The sequence below is a fragment of the Carcharodon carcharias genome, chromosome 9 (assembly GCF_017639515.1).
Source record: "Carcharodon carcharias isolate sCarCar2 chromosome 9, sCarCar2.pri, whole genome shotgun sequence".
NCBI lineage: Eukaryota > Metazoa > Chordata > Chondrichthyes > Lamniformes > Lamnidae > Carcharodon > Carcharodon carcharias.
In genome coordinates this window covers 171,324,919-171,340,436 of record NC_054475.1, presented here as the reverse complement: position 1 = coordinate 171,340,436, position 15,518 = coordinate 171,324,919, and the positions used below count along the sequence as shown (strand labels likewise).

Sequence of the window (15,518 nt, the reverse complement as noted above, 5' to 3'; positions counted from 1 at the left end):
GTTTACCAGCGGGAACAGTTTCTCCCTCTCTACTCTGTTCAGGCCCCTCATGATTTTGAAAACTTCTACCAAGTCTCCTCTCAGCCTTCTCCTCTCCAAGGAAAACAGTCCCAACTTCTCCAATCTTTCCTCATAGCTGAAGTTTCTCATCCCTGGAACCATCCTCATAAACCTCTTCTGCACTCTCTCCAATGTGTTCACGTCCTTCCTTTAATGTGGTGCCCAGAACTGTACACAATATTCCAGCTGAGGTCTAACCAGTGTCTTATATAAATTCAGCATAACCTCCCTGCTCTTGTACTCTGTGCCCCCATTATTGAAGCCTAGAATACTGTATGCTTTAGAGACAGACGTCTCTACCTGTCCTGTCACTTTTAATGACTTATGTACACATACACCCAAGTCTCTCTGCTCCTGCACACCCTTTAGAATAGTATCCTTTATTTTATACTGTCTCTCCATGTTCTCTGTACCAAAGTGCATCACCTCACACTTCCCCGCATTGAACTTCATCTGCCACCTATCTACCCACTCCACCAATGTCAATGTCCTCCTCACAGTTTACAATTCTCCCAAGTTTTGTGTCAGCTGCTAACTTTGAAATTGTCCCCTGCTCACCAAGATCTAGATCATTTATATATCAGGAAAAGCAAGGGTCCGATTATCGACCCCTGGGGAACTCCACTACAAACCTTCTTCCAGCCTGAAAAATACCCATTAACCATTACTCTGTTTCCAATCCCTCATCCAATTTTATATCCACTTTGCTACTGTCCCTTTTATTCCATGACCTATAACTTCCCTCACAAGTCTGTTGTGTGGCACTGTATCGAACGCCTTTTGGGAGCCCATATACACCACATCAACAGCCTTGGCCTCATCAACCATCTCTGTTACCTCTTCAAAAAATTCCCAACAAGTTAGTTAGGCACGATATTCTTCTGAATCAATCCACATTTTTCCATGTGACTACTAATTCTATCCCGAAGAATTGTTTCTAGGAGTTTCCCCACCACCAGAGCTAAGTTGACTGGTCTGTAATTGCAGGGCAGATCTTTACAACCTTTTTTGAACAGGAGCGTAATGTTTACAATTCTCCAGTCCTCCGGCACCTCCCCAGAATCCAGGGAACATTGAAAGATTATTGCCAGTGCCTCTGCAATTTCCACTCACTTCCTTCAATATTCTTGGATGCATCTTCTCCGGTCCCGGTGGCTAATCAACTTTAAGTACCAACAGCTTATCCAACATCTCCTCCTTATCAGTTTTAAACCCTTCCAGTGACTGAGTTTCCTCCTTTGTCACTATGGCCTAAGTAGCATCTGCCTCGTATGTAAAGACAGATGCAAAGTATTCATTTAGCACCTCAGCCAAGCCTCTTGCTTCTATGTGTAAATCCCTTTTTTAGTCCCTAATCGGCCCTGATCCTCCTTTTACTATTGATGTGCTATAGGATACTATGGGATTTCCTTTTATATTAGCTGCTAGTCATTTCTCATAATCCCTCTTTGCTTCTCGCATTTGCTTTTTCACATCTCTTTCTGAACCTTCTGTATTCTCAATTGTATTTGCTACCTGACACCTGTCATAAGCACACGCTTTCTTCTTTAACTTAATTTCTACCTCCTTTGTCATCCAGGGAGCTCTGGATTTGTTTGTCCTGCCCTTTCCTTTTGAGGGAACATACCTTGACTGTGCCCAAACCATCTCCTCTTTGAAGGTAGCCCATTGTTCAGCTACTGTTTTTCCCGCCAACCTTTGGTTCCATCTATCCAGCCCAGCTCCGTTCTTGCCCCACTGAAGTCTGCGATCCACCAGTTGGTTATTCTTACCCGGGATTAACCAATGTCCTTTTCTACTGTCATCCTAAACCTTATGATACAATGAACATCTGCTTATCCTCCTATTTCTGTACTCACTGGCACTGGGAGTAATCTGGAGATTACATTTGAGTTCCTGCTTGCTAATTTTCTCCCTAGCTCCCTAAATTCTGATTGCAGGACCACATCCCCCTTCCTATCTAAGTCATTGGTACCAATGTGGACCACGACCTCTGGCTGATCACCCTCCCCCAGAAGAATGTCCTGCAGCTGCTCTGTGACACCCTTGACCCTGGCACCAGGAAGGCCACAAACCATCCTGGAGTCACATTGACGGCCACAGAAACCCTTGTCTGCTCCCCCAACCAGAGAATCCCCTTTCAGTGCTGCCCTTCCACTCTTCATCCCCCCCTCCTGTACAACTGGCCACCCATGGTGCCAGGGACTTGGATCTTGCTGCACTCCTCCAAGGACCCATCACCCTCACCAATATCCAGAATGGAAAACCGGTTAATGAGTAGGGTCTCTGGGGGCTCCTGCACTATCTGCCTGTTTCTCTTGGACTGCCTGGTGGTCACCCATTCCCTATCTGCCCACTTGCCCCTAACCTGTGGTGTGACCAGCTCTCTGAATGTGCTATCCACGTAGTTCTCTGCCTCACCGTTGCCCCTCAGTGACTCCACCTACTGCTCAAGCTCTGAAACACGGAGCTGAAGCTTGTGCAGCCGGTGACACTTCCTGTACATGGGGCTTGTCTGGGTCACGAGAAGTGTCCACAACTCCCCACGTGTCACAGGATGGGCATCCCACTTGGCTGAGCTGTCCTGTCATGCCTTAACCTTAAACCTTTAAATCACATTTTACTTAAACTTTAGTTACATTTACTTACTTTAACCTTGGATTTGTAACTATCAAACTATAAGCTGGAGATTAGTAGAAAGTAGACATTTTTAACCCTTACTCACAAAGCAGCTCCTTCTCCTGTGCCTGTAAATTCTTACTTTTCATCTGCTTGCTTACAAATTTATGTTTCTATACTTGCCCTGCCTTCACTTTCTAACTGTCTCTCCACTGTTTCACACCCTGAACTCTCCCCATTTTATCCCCTGAACTCTCCCTGTTTCATCCCCCAAACTCTTCCTGTTTCATCCCCTGAACTCTTCCTGTTACACCCCCTGAACTCTCCCCGTTTTATCCCCTGAACTCTCCCTGTTTCATCCCCTGAACTCTCCCCATTTCATCCCCTGAACTCTCCCCATTTCATCCCCGAACTCTCCCCGTTTCATCCCCCAAACTCTTCCTGTTTCATCCCCTGAACTCTTCCTGTTACACCCCCAAACTCTTCCTGTTACATCCCCTGAACTCTCCCTGTTTCATCCCCCAAACTCTTCCTGTTACACCCCCCAAACTCTTCCTGTTTCATCCCTGAACTCTCCCTGTTTCATCCCCTGAACTCTCCCTGTTTCATCCCCCAAACTCTTCCTGTTTCATCCCTGAACTCTCCCTGTTTCATCCCCCAAACTCTTCCTGTTACATCCCCTGAACTCTCCCTGTTTCACCCCCTGAACTCTCCCTGTTTCACCCCCTGAACTCTCCCTGTTTCATCCCCTGAACTCTCCCTGTTTCACCCCCTGAACTCTCCCCGTTTCATCCCCCAAACTCTTCCTGTTACATCCCCTGAACTCTCCCTGTTTCACCCCCTGAACTCTCCCTGTTTCATCCCCTGAACTCTCCCTGTTTCACCCCCTGAACTCTCCCCGTTTCAGCCCCTGAACTCTCCCTATTTCATCCCCTGAACTCTCCCCGTTTGATCCCCTGAACTCTCCCTGTTTCATCCCTGAACTCTCCCCGTTTGATCCCCTGAACTCTCCCTGTTTCATCCCCGAACTCTCCCGATTTCATCCCCGAACTCTCCCCGTTTCAGCCCCTGAACTCTCCCCATTTTATCCCCTGAACTCTCCCTGTTTCATCCCCTGAACTCTCCCTGTTTCATCCCCTGAACTCTCCCTATTTCATCCCCGAACTCTCCCTGTTTCATCCCCTGAACTCTCCCTGTTTCACCCCCTGAACTCTCCTGTTTCACCCCCTGAACTCTCCTGTTTCATCCCCTGAACTCTCCCCATTTTATCCCCTGAACTCTCCCTATTTCATCCCCTGAACTCTCCCTGTTTCACCCCCTGAACTCTCCTGTTTCATCCCCTGAACTCTCCCCATTTTATCCCCTGAACTCTCCCTGTTTCATCCCCTGAACTCTCCCTGTTTCATCCCCTGAACTCTCCCTGTTTCATCCCCTGAACTCTCCCTGTTTCATTCCCTGAACTCTCCCCATTTTATCCCCTGAACTCTCCCTGTTTCATCCCCTGAACTCTCCCCATTTTATCCCCTGAACTCTCCCTGTTTCATCCCCTGAACTCTCCCCATTTTATCCCCTGAACTCTCCCTGTTTCATCCCCTGAACTCTCCCTGTTTCATTCCCTGAATTCTCCCTGTTTCATCCCCTGAACTCTCCCTGTTTCTTCCCCTGAACTCTCTCTATTTCATCCCCGAACTCTCCCCATTTTATCCCCTGAACTCTCCCTGTTTCATCCCCTGAATTCTCCCTGTTTCATCCCCTGAACTCTCCCTGTTTCATCCCCTGAATTCTCCCTGTTTCACCCCCTGAACTCTCCCCGTTTCACCCCCTGAACTCTCCCTGTTTCACCCCCTGAACTCTCCCTGTTTCATCCCCTGAACTCTCCCCATTTTATCCCCTGAACTCTCCCCATTTTATCCCCTGAACTCTCCCTGTTTCATTCCCTGAATTCTCCCTGTTTCATCCCCTGAACTCTCCCTGTTTCACCCCCTGAACTCTGCCTGTTTCTTCCCCTGAACTCTCCCTGTTTCACCCCCTGAACTCTCCCCATTTTATCCCCTGAACTCTCCCTGTTTCATCCCCTGAACTCTCCCTGTTTCATTCCCTGAATTCTCCCTGTTTCATCCCCTGAAATCTCCCTGTTTCTTCCCCTGAACTCTCTCTATTTCATCCCCGAACTCTCCCCATTTTATCCCCTGAACTCTCCCTGTTTCATCCCCTGAATTCTCCCTGTTTCATCCCCTGAACTCTCCCTGTTTCACCCCCTGAACTCTCCCTGTTTCACCCCCTTAACTCTCCCTGTTTCATCCCCTGAACTCTCCCCATTTTATCCCCTGAACTCTCCCTGTTTCATCCCCTGAACTCTCCCTGTTTCATTCCCTGAATTCTCCCTGTTTCATCCCCTGAACTCTCCCTGTTTCTTCCCCTGAACTCTCTCTATTTCATCCCCGAACTCTCCCCATTTTATCCCCTGAACTCTCCCTGTTTCATCCCCTGAATTCTCCCTGTTTCATCCCCTGAACTCTCCCTGTTTCATCCCCTGAACTCTCCCCATTTCATCCCCTGAACTCTCCCTGTTTCATCCCCTGAACTCTCCCCGTTTCAGCCCCTGAACTCTCCCTGTTTCACCCCCTGAACTCTCCCTGTTTCATCCCCTGAACTCTCCCTGTTTCATTCCCTGAATTCTCCCTGTTTCATCCCCTGAACTCTCCCTGTTTCACCCCCTGAACTCTCCCTGTTTCACCCCCTGAGCTCTCCCTGTTTCATCCCCTGAACTCTCCCCATTTTATCCCCTGAACTCTCCCCATTTTATCCCCTGAACTCTCCCTGTTTCATTCCCTGAATTCTCCCTGTTTCATCCCCTGAACTCTCCCTGTTTCACCCCCTGAACTCTCCCTGTTTCATCCCCTGAACTCTCCCTGTTTCATCCCCTGAACTCTCCCTGTTTCACCCCATGAACTCTCCCTGTTTCATCCCCCGAACTCTCCCTGTTTCATCCCCTGAACTCTCCCTGTTTCACCCCCTGAACTCTCCCTGTTTCACCCCCTGAACTCTCCCCGTTTTATCCCCTGAACTCTCCCTGTTTCATCCCCCGAACTCTCCCTGTTTCATCCCCTGAACTCTCCCTGTTTCACCCCCTGAACTCTCCCTGTTTCATCCCCTGAACTCTCCCTGTTTCACCCCCTGAACTCTCCCTGTTTCATCCCCTGAACTCTCCCTGTTTCACCCCCTGAACTCTCCCTGTTTCATCCCCTGAACTCTCCCCATTTTATCCCCTGAACTCTCCCTGTTTCATTCCCTGAATTCTCCCTGTTTCATCCCCTGAACTCTCCCTGTTTCATTCCCTGAATTCTCCCTGTTTCATTCCCTGAATTCTCCCTGTTTCATCCCCTGAACTCTCCCTGTTTCATTCCCTGAATTCTCCCTGTTTCATTCCCTGAACTCTCCCCGTTTTATCCCCTGAACTCTCCCTGTTTCATCCCCTGAACTCTCCCCGTTTCAGCCCCTGAACTCTCCCCGTTTTATCCCCTGAACTCTCCCTGTTTCATTCCCTGAACTCTCCCCGTTTTATCCCCTGAACTCTCCCTGTTTCACCCCCTGAACTCTCCCTGTTTCATCCCCTGAACTCTCCCTGTTTCATCCCCGAACTCTCCCTGTTTCATCCCCTGAACTCTCCCTGTTTCACCCCCTGAACTCTCCCTGTTTCTTCCCCTGAACTCTCCCTGTTTCACCCCCTGAACTCTCCCTGTTTCATCCCCTGAACTCTCCCCATTTCTTCCCCTGAACTCTCCCTGTTTCATCCCCTGAACTCTCCCCATTTCTTCCCCTGAACTCTCCCTGTTTCATCCCCTGAACTCTCCCTGTTTCATCCCCTGAACTCTCCCTGTTTCTTCCCCTGAACTCTCCCTGTTTCATCCCCTGAACTCTCCCCATTTCTTCCCCTGAACTCTCCCTGTTTCATCCCCTGAACTCTCCCTGTTTCATCCCCTGAACTCTCCCTGTTTCACCCCCTGAACTCTCCCTGTTTCATCCCCTGAACTCTCCCTGTTTCATCCCCTGAACTCTCCCCGTTTCATCCCCTGAACTCTCCCTGTTTCACCCCCTGAACTCTCCCTGTTTCTTCCCCTGAACTCTCCCTGTTTCATCCCCTGAACTCTCCCTGTTTCTTCCCCTGAACTCTCCCTGTTTCACCCCCTGAACTCTCCCTGTTTCATCCCCTGAACTCTCCCTGTTTCATCCCCTGAACTCTCCCTGTTTCACCCCCTGAACTCTCCCTGTTTCACCCCCTGAACTCTCCCTGTTTCACCCCCTGAACTCTCCCTGTTTCACCCCCTGAACTCTCCCTGTTTCATCCCCTGAACTCTCCCTGTTTCATCCCCTGAACTCTCCCTGTTTCTTCCCCTGAACTCTCCCTGTTTCTTCCCCTGAACTCTCCCTGTTTCACCCCCTGAACTCTCCCTGTTTCTTCCCCCGAACTCTCCCTGTTTCACTCCCTGAACTCTCCCTGTTTCTTCCCCCGAACTCTCCCTGTTTCATCCCCTGAACTCTCCCTGTTTCATCCCCCAAACTCTTCCTGTTTCATCCCCCAAACTCTTCCTGTTTCATCCCCCAAACTCTTCCTGTTTCATCCCCCGAACTCTCCCTGTTTCATCCCCTGAACTCTCCCTGTTTCTTCCCCTGAACTCTCCCTGTTTCACCCCCTGAACTCTCCCTGTTTCTTCCCCCGAACTCTCCCTGTTTCACTCCCTGAACTCTCCCTGTTTCTTCCCCCGAACTCTCCCTGTTTCATCCCCTGAACTCTCCCTGTTTCATCCCCCAAACTCTTCCTGTTTCATCCCCCAAACTCTTCCTGTTTCATCCCCCAAACTCTTCCTGTTTCATCCCCCGAACTCTCCCTGTTTCATCCCCTGAACTCTCCCTGTTACACCCCCTGAACTCTCCCTGTTTCTTCCCCTGAACTCTCGCTGTTTTATCCAAGTAGGCGATTATTTTAGGTGGCCCTACTTAATAATCCTTATCAAAAGGTGCTGTTCCTATTTTATTCCAAACCTTAGGAATAGAATAAACCTTAAACACCAGATGCTCACTAAATGGCTAGCTTCTTCTCCAACCAATCAAAAAGCTTCTTTCCTGCGATGTCATAATTTGTTTCTTTCCACACTCCTTTCGAACTCAGTGTAGGCTGCTTCCAGACAGGTCTGCCTCTTTTTATGCCAGATTTATTCTTAACTTAGCCCAATTTCTTAAACTATTGTGGTGTGATTTGAACTTCTATTCCCTGGATTAACAGTGCAGTGACACATTCTCAACAAATAATCATGTGGTCGTTCTTACAAGCGATCCCCAGGCAAGGCCCCACAATCTGTTAACTTCCCGAATGGGACCCCAAATTGGTTACACTCCTGGGTGAGGGGGAATGAGCTGGTTCCTCTTCTTTATTCAACCCCCTCGGCTGGTCGCAAAAAGGCTAATTTAAAAGGGATCCCTTCCCCCATGGATACCCCTTCCCAGTTCAAATGTATTTATGTTTTAGAAGGAGCCAAGTTTACCAGGCTTCCTTGAGCCAAAGAGTGAGTATATTGGTTACTAAAAACCCAAGAAAAGATAATAAAAACACCACACACTAAACTGAAATGGGGAGTTGAGTCCAAAAATAAAAGTTTAAGAAAGATATATGAGGCAGACTTTGGCTTGTCCATGAGGCATGGATGGCAAAACATGTGGCCATTAAGCTGCTGTGATTCCGATAAAGCTGACTTTTACAGTTGAGCAGTTGGTTTGGAGACACTTTGTTCTGCAGGTTACCTGAAGGAGCTATCCTGTTTCCTTTTGATGGCTTTGCTGACTTGCCTCCCCAGAGAGAGAGAGAGAGAGAGATAGACTTTTATCTGCAATCTACAGGGATGCCTAATAAATGTTCTTCTGCTGTGACCTTCACAGCTCACACCAGCACATCAGAACTAGAGCACACAGATCATGTTTGCAGCTGGCTTTATAACCCATTTCCTTGTGTATTCCTAGAATGGAAAAAACAAACATGTCTTTTGACCTGAATCTGATTTCTTTCAACTCAGACCAATTCCACATTCTGAGATATAACTCAGCAGGAGACGGTTCCTGCTGAGATGGTAACTGGTCTCCATTATCTCCACAACCACAGGAGATTAAAGTTCAGTCTTTTGCATTGCATCTCTTCTTTTCAAGTGTTTCTGTCTGAAGTAGGCCTTGACACCTTTTATAGGTGCAACATTCCATGTCCTCTCTGGGCTAGTCAGTCACACAGGAATTTTCCAGAAAGTGGTTACCTTACATTCTCAGCCAGCTGTTGCTGTGTGTGTTTTTTTAAAAACAAATACACATGTCTGACTTATAAGTTCAATAGGTCCATGAGTAATTTGGGGATGTGATCCACTCATGACATCATATGGAACTTGTGTATTACTGCGAAAAGAAGCTTTGAGATGTCTCTTTTTCTAGCAGTACATTCACGATGCCTGCAGTAATGATTGCATTAAATTATTTCAATATATTCATTCTCATTTTCCAGATGGGAAACAGTCTGCACATCAATGGAGTCCTCGAGCTCAGATCTGGTCCAGCCCATACCAAGGACCCAGCCTCTCTGCTGCGCCCATAAATGCTGCAGGTATACCCATGTCTGTGGCTCAGTACAGGCCAGACAGCCACCAGAATCTCCGTCTGCAGCCCCACGAGCCATGGCTCTTACCCACTGTGAGCAGCCAGAGTCTTGACGTCAGCATCTATCATCAGCCAGTCCCTGAGCTGCACCGAATGATGCCAGCTACAATAAACAACAGACAGTATAGCTCTCTTCTGGCACCGCTGCGGGGTGAGAGGCCAGCTGCTGAACCCAGCCAGCAACAGACTGTGCCAAAGACAAACCCCACGTCCAGCTGGGCAGGCCCAGGACCTGGGCTGACTGAAGTGAGGCAGAGTGTGAACCCTGACCTAGGTAAGCCAGCTCACTTACAGAGGAACTAAAGGAAAATGTGAACCATTTATTCATTGACAGGATGTGGGTGTCACTGGGAAGAAAGTCATTTTATCCCGCCGGTTGCAATGGTGGGTTTTCAGGCCATATCACCCCCTGCCCACCTCATCAATTATGCAGGCCTGTGAAACACCTCGTCTCACTGGGGGTCAGCCTCCAATTGGCCCGCTATGCTGTTACCTCGCTGCTTCCTCATGCCGGGCACCATATTGAAACTGCAGCCGTGCGCACACTTCTCAATGCTTACAGCCCAGGACTGCTCCAGTGGAGACATGGCCCCAAAAGCCAAGAGGTGCCTTCTGGACACTGTGGGGCCCCACTGCAAAGTCCTCTACCCCCACTCTGACTACAGGAGGCCCATCAATCTCACCACTCCCGCTTGCTGGTCAGTGTCAATGCTGCGCACGAGAGGTCAGCCATCCAGTGCAGAAAACGGATCAATGATCTCATCCGTGCCGCCAGGGTAAGGCAACCATCTTGTCAATATCAACTCACCCACTCAAAATCCATCACACACTCACTGGCATCTCACTCACTGCCAGCTCAAGGGACATCACCACTCACTCTCTCACTCACCCTCACATCTCCATTTGGCCTCATCTCCTCTGGAGACTGACACCTCAGCCCTCACCATCTTGAGGCCACTTGCACAGATCAACATGTGCCTCCCACACACACCTTGGGATACCCCCTTCCCCAGTACAGCCCTCACCCTGCAGCCTCTTCCCTTGCCTGATGCCAATTCTCCCCCTTCTCCAAGTAAGCCCTAGTCCTGCAGCCATTGAAAAGCGCCCCCCCACCCCCCACCCCCGCCCTTACAGCTGCTCTGGTAGGTAGAGACCTGCCCATGAGCCCCCCTAACAGTGATGTGGTGCTGCCTGTGAATCCTGGTGCTGGTGACTGTGAGTGCTGCCTGAGGCAAGGTAGGGAAACAAACCTCGAAGTCCCAAGTGAAGTGCAGCTCAGCTGGTGTATGTCGATTGTGTACAGTTCTGAACCACATCAGCGTACACACGCCAATGTGCCCAGACAATCCAGCATGGGGGGGGGATGATTCCGGCAAGCAGGGTTTATAATGAGGTGCTAAAGAATTGAAATTAGGTTCCCAATGTGTAGTGGTGGGAGATGTGGCCCCGCCATTGACGGGCGAGCAGACAATCACAAACTGACTTCACACCGATTTTTGGCCATCTCAGCATATTGTTTGTTCGTACCTGCCCTGACACCTGACACCTGACACAAACGGGACTGCAAATTTCCAGCCATTGATATTATCATTAGACCCAAAATGGGTAATTATCCAGGGCTGAAGCTGTTGCAATGCTTTCAAAAAGATTTCCCTCTAACCACCAGTGTCTGGGTTTGGGCCACTGTTAAATTAGTCAAGAACGTTTTTAAAATCTACCTGATTTTGTAGATATGTCGTTTATTTTATAATTCATTCTTGGGATGTGAGCATCGCTGGCAAGACCAGTATTTATCCCTAACAGCCCTTGAGGATGTGCTGGATCTGCCATATTGAATATAAGCGAGTGGTTTAGGCCATTTCAGGGTTAACCATGTTGCTGTAGGCCCAGAGTCAGAGCTAGGCCAGACCGGGTAAGGACAGCAGATTTCCTTCCTTAAGGAACACTAGTGAACCAGACGGTTTCTATGACAACCTGATAGTTTCATGTTCACTATTTTTAATCCAGAATTATTAAATTAACTGGATTTAAATTTCCCCAGCTGAAGTGGTGGAATTGCCCCTCCTGTTGGTCAGGGGGGTCAGTGCAGTGCCTCTACAGCAGCTGAAGAGTGGCCTGATGTCTGTTTTTAGACTGGTCCCAGGAAAGCCTTAGAAAATGGGTCTGATGAATGTAGCAATGCCAAGCCTGAGAAAGTTCCAGATTTCTACAAACCTTTTTCTGATAAAGTACTTTCTGAACACTCCTGATAAAGACTGACAAAGGCTCTGGACAACACATCACTTTCTAACCATCTGACAGTGCAGCACTCCCTCAGTGCTGACCCTCTGATAATGCAGCACTCCCTCAGTGCTGACCCTCCAGCAGTGCAGCACTCCCTCATCGCTGACCCTCCGACAGTGCAACACTCCCTCAGTGCTGACCCTCTGATAATGCAGCACTCCCTCAGTACTGACCCTCCAACAGTGCAGCACTCCCTCATCGCTGACCCTCCGACAGTGCAGCACTCTCTCAGCGCTGACCCTCCGACAGTGCAGCGCTCCCTCAGTAATGACCCTCCGACTGTGCCACACCCCCTCAGCGCTGACCTTTCAACAGTACAGCACTCCCTCAGTGCTGATCATCCAACAGTGCAGCACTCCCTCAGCGCTGACCCTCTGATAATGCAGCACTCCCTCAGAACTGACCCTCCAACAGTGCAGCACTCCCTCAGTGCTGACCCTCTGATAATGCAGCACTCCCTCAGCGCTGACCCTTCAACAGTGCCACACCCCCTCAGCACTGACCTTCCGACAGTACAGCACTCCCTCAGTGCTGACCCTCCGATAGTGCAGCACTCTCTCAGCGCTGACCCTCGGACAGTGCGCTGCAATTTCTGTCAAAGTTATGCCGACCTCCATTGGGAAATTCATAGTCTGGAACAAAGTTCTCACCAATAAAAGGCTGTTAATTATAATGTGAGTAGGAAGGTAACATAGTTTGATCTGATCTTTGCTTTCTTTCTGTAGGTTTCCAACATCAGCAGAGGAGGAAAGACATCTACTGGTATTAGGTGGAGCTGTCCTGCTTTAATCTGTTCTCAAATTTAATCATGATCCTCACCACTCACCCAGATCCATCGCTGCCCTATCACTCTAAACTCCCTTTTGTCCTGATATCTGCTACGTTTTGATTCCAGGACTTTGTGTTTTTGAGCTCTTCCTGAACTTCACACTCCCAGTGCAGCTCCCAGTGTCGCTCCGAGACTGGGAAGATAGTTGGTGGTGAGGCAGAGAAACCAGATGTACAATGTGTAAATTCTGGGAGCCTGTTTGTTGAGGTGGATTTCCTACAACATGCGGAGGGTTTGTATAACTAAAAGGCAGCCATTCGGCCCATCGAGTCAGTGCCCGTTATTCACCGGGTAATCAGGCAGTCAGAAAAAATTAATATCTTGTATAAAAGTACCAAATTTTTCACTCAGACTTTGTCTGGCCTTAACCAATAGTATTGTCCCATCAGGTGCAGAGAGAGATTTGGATTCATTCATTGATGAGCTTCTAATTGTGACAGGCCAGAAAGACAGGGTTAATGTGTTTCCTCAAGTTAAAAACTGGCTTTTACAAATGCACATCTCAGGGTATAAGAAAAATTTGTAAACCACTTACATCTATGTGGCTCCATTAACCTGGAACAAAAGTGCTTCACAGAAGCATTATTTGACAATATTTGGCACTGAGGCACAGAAGGAGGTTTGGGGAGGGAATTCCGGAGCTTAGGGTCCAGGCAGCTGAAGGCATGGCCACCAATGGTGGAGCAATTAAAATGGAGAATGTACAAGAGGCTGAAATTAGAGGAAGGCAGAGATCTCGGTGGGGAGGGTGGGGGAGGGTTTGTGGGTCTGGAGGAGATTCCGGGGATGGGGTGGGGGGGGGCGAGGCCATGGAGGATAATAATAAATTAAGATGATAAGGAATCTCTCTATGATAGAGCTGTTAGAGGTAGAGATAAAGATAGAGATGAGTGTTATGATAGAGGTGTGTTACCCATTTACTCACAAAGACTTTACATTAACTAAGTATTAGCAGCTGAAATTCCAAAATATCGAAACGTTAATTATTGAAAGATCTGAAAGCTGATTGTGGTTAACCTTGCAATCTCAGTATAACAATAATGGTCTCCTAGCCCCATCTACTGACTGACTGGGATTCAGGGAGTGTTGTCAACTCACTGGGACTGTCCTCAATCCTCAGAAAATTGAAGATTAATCTGCTGTGGATATTCCAGGAGATAAACCAAACAGGCATTGAAAATAATTCATGTTTTCTTCATTTTCTTTGAACTCTTTTGTTTATCAGTAGTGAGAATATCAGAGATGGGAAAATGCTGATTAATTGATTATCACAAGAACACAAGAAATGGCAGCAGGAATAGACCATTCAGCCCATTGAGCCTGCTCTGCCATTCAATACAATCATGGCTGATCTTGGGTTTTAACTCCATTTCCCACCCTATCCCCATATCCCTTAATTCCCTGAGAGACTCTCCCAGCCTTTAATATATTCAACAATGGAGCATCCACAACCCTCTGGAGTGGAGAATTCCAAAGGTTCACAACCCTTTGAGTGAAGTTATTTCTCCTCATCACAGTCCTAAATGATCGGTCTCTTATCCTGAAGCTGTGCCCTTGAGTTTTAGATTCCCTGAGCAGCAGAAACAATCTCTCAGCACCTACCCTGTCAATGCCCTTCAGAATTTGGTAGGTTTCAAAGAGATCACCTCTCATTCTTCTGAACTCCAGAGAATATAGACCCAATTTACTCAGTCTCTCATAGGATAACCCACTCATCCCAGTGACCAATTTAGTGAACCTTCGTTGTATTGCCTCCAAATGAATAATGGAGTGCCACAAGGATCTGTACTGGGGCCTCAGCTATTTACGATCCTTTCTTAAATGTGGAGACCAAAACTGCACACAGTATTACAGATGTGTGTCTCACCAAAACCCTGTACAACTGTAGCAAGACTTCTTTATTCTTCTACTCCAATCCCTTTGCAATAAAGGCCAACATGCCATTCCCTTTCCAACTGCTTGCTGCACCTACATGGTAACTTTCTGCATTCCCTGTACAAGCACACCCAAGTCTTTTTGAACATCAACACTTACAAGCTTCACACCTTTTAAAAAATATTCTTCTTTTCTATTCTTTCGACCAAAGTGAATAACCTCCCACTTCCCTACATTATACTCCATCGTCCATCTTGTTATCCACTCACTTAACCTGTCAATATCTCTTTGCAGCCTCTCTGTGTCCTCCCCACAACTTACCCTCCCACCTTGCTTGGTACCATCAGCAAACCTAAGTACATTACTCTCTGTCTCTTCATCTAAGTCACTAATATAGAATGTAAATAGCTGAGGCCCCAGCACTGATCCTTGTGGCACTGCCAGTCAACTTGTAAAAGCCCCATTTATGTCCAATCTCTGCTTTCTATCCTTTAACCAATCCTGCATACATGCTAATATATTACCCACAAATCCATGAGCCCTTATCTTGCCTATTAACCTTTTGTGTGGCACCTTATCAAATGCCTTTTGGAAATCAAGGTATACCACCTCTACTGGTTTCCCTTTACCTACCCTAATGGTTACATCCTCAAAAATCTAAATTTGTCAAACAGGATTTCCCATTAACAAAACCATTAGACAATCCCCTAAGCAAGAGTCTGTTTGCTTTCCAATTGACCAAGGGAAGGAGTGATACTGTGAGGATTAATGTGTTGACCAACCATTTTCTTGAGAGTGGGAATGGGGTTCGTGGGCAGCTGTACTGATTAGTTCCCTTCCCCTCCCCACCATCGACACCGCCTCCACACTCTGTCCATTATCCCACCCTCCATATCCACTGCTCTATCCTATCATCAAACACCCCACCCCTCCCCACCTTCCACCCTCCACACCCCTCCCCTTCCCCACCCTGCAAATCCCCTCCCTTCCCATCCCCCACCTTCTACTCCACACTCCCACCCTCCCCTCCCACATCCACCACACCCCCTCCCCTCCCCCACCCTCCTCTCCACTGCCCTCCCCTCCCTCCACACCCCTCCCTCATTGCCCCCCCTCACACCGGACAGCCCAATATTAGCCAGTTTGGGGCCCTGTAGGT

At 48.1% G+C, this 15,518-nt stretch overlaps 1 protein-coding gene across 1 annotated transcript in view; it reads left to right on the top strand.

Annotated features, from left to right (window-relative positions):
* The window catches only part of vgll1 (vestigial like family member 1), a 30,278-nt gene extending 17,067 nt beyond the window's left edge, over nucleotides 1–13,211 (top strand). Inside the window, exons 3-4 of the mRNA XM_041196268.1 lie at nucleotides 9,221–9,646; nucleotides 12,381–13,211. Coding sequence (XP_041052202.1) covers nucleotides 9,221–9,646; nucleotides 12,381–12,424 — 470 coding nt within the window. The 3' untranslated portion in view covers nucleotides 12,425–13,211. The remainder of the gene's footprint in view (nucleotides 1–9,220; nucleotides 9,647–12,380) is intronic.
* The last annotated feature ends 2,307 nt before the right edge of the window (nucleotides 13,212–15,518 follow it).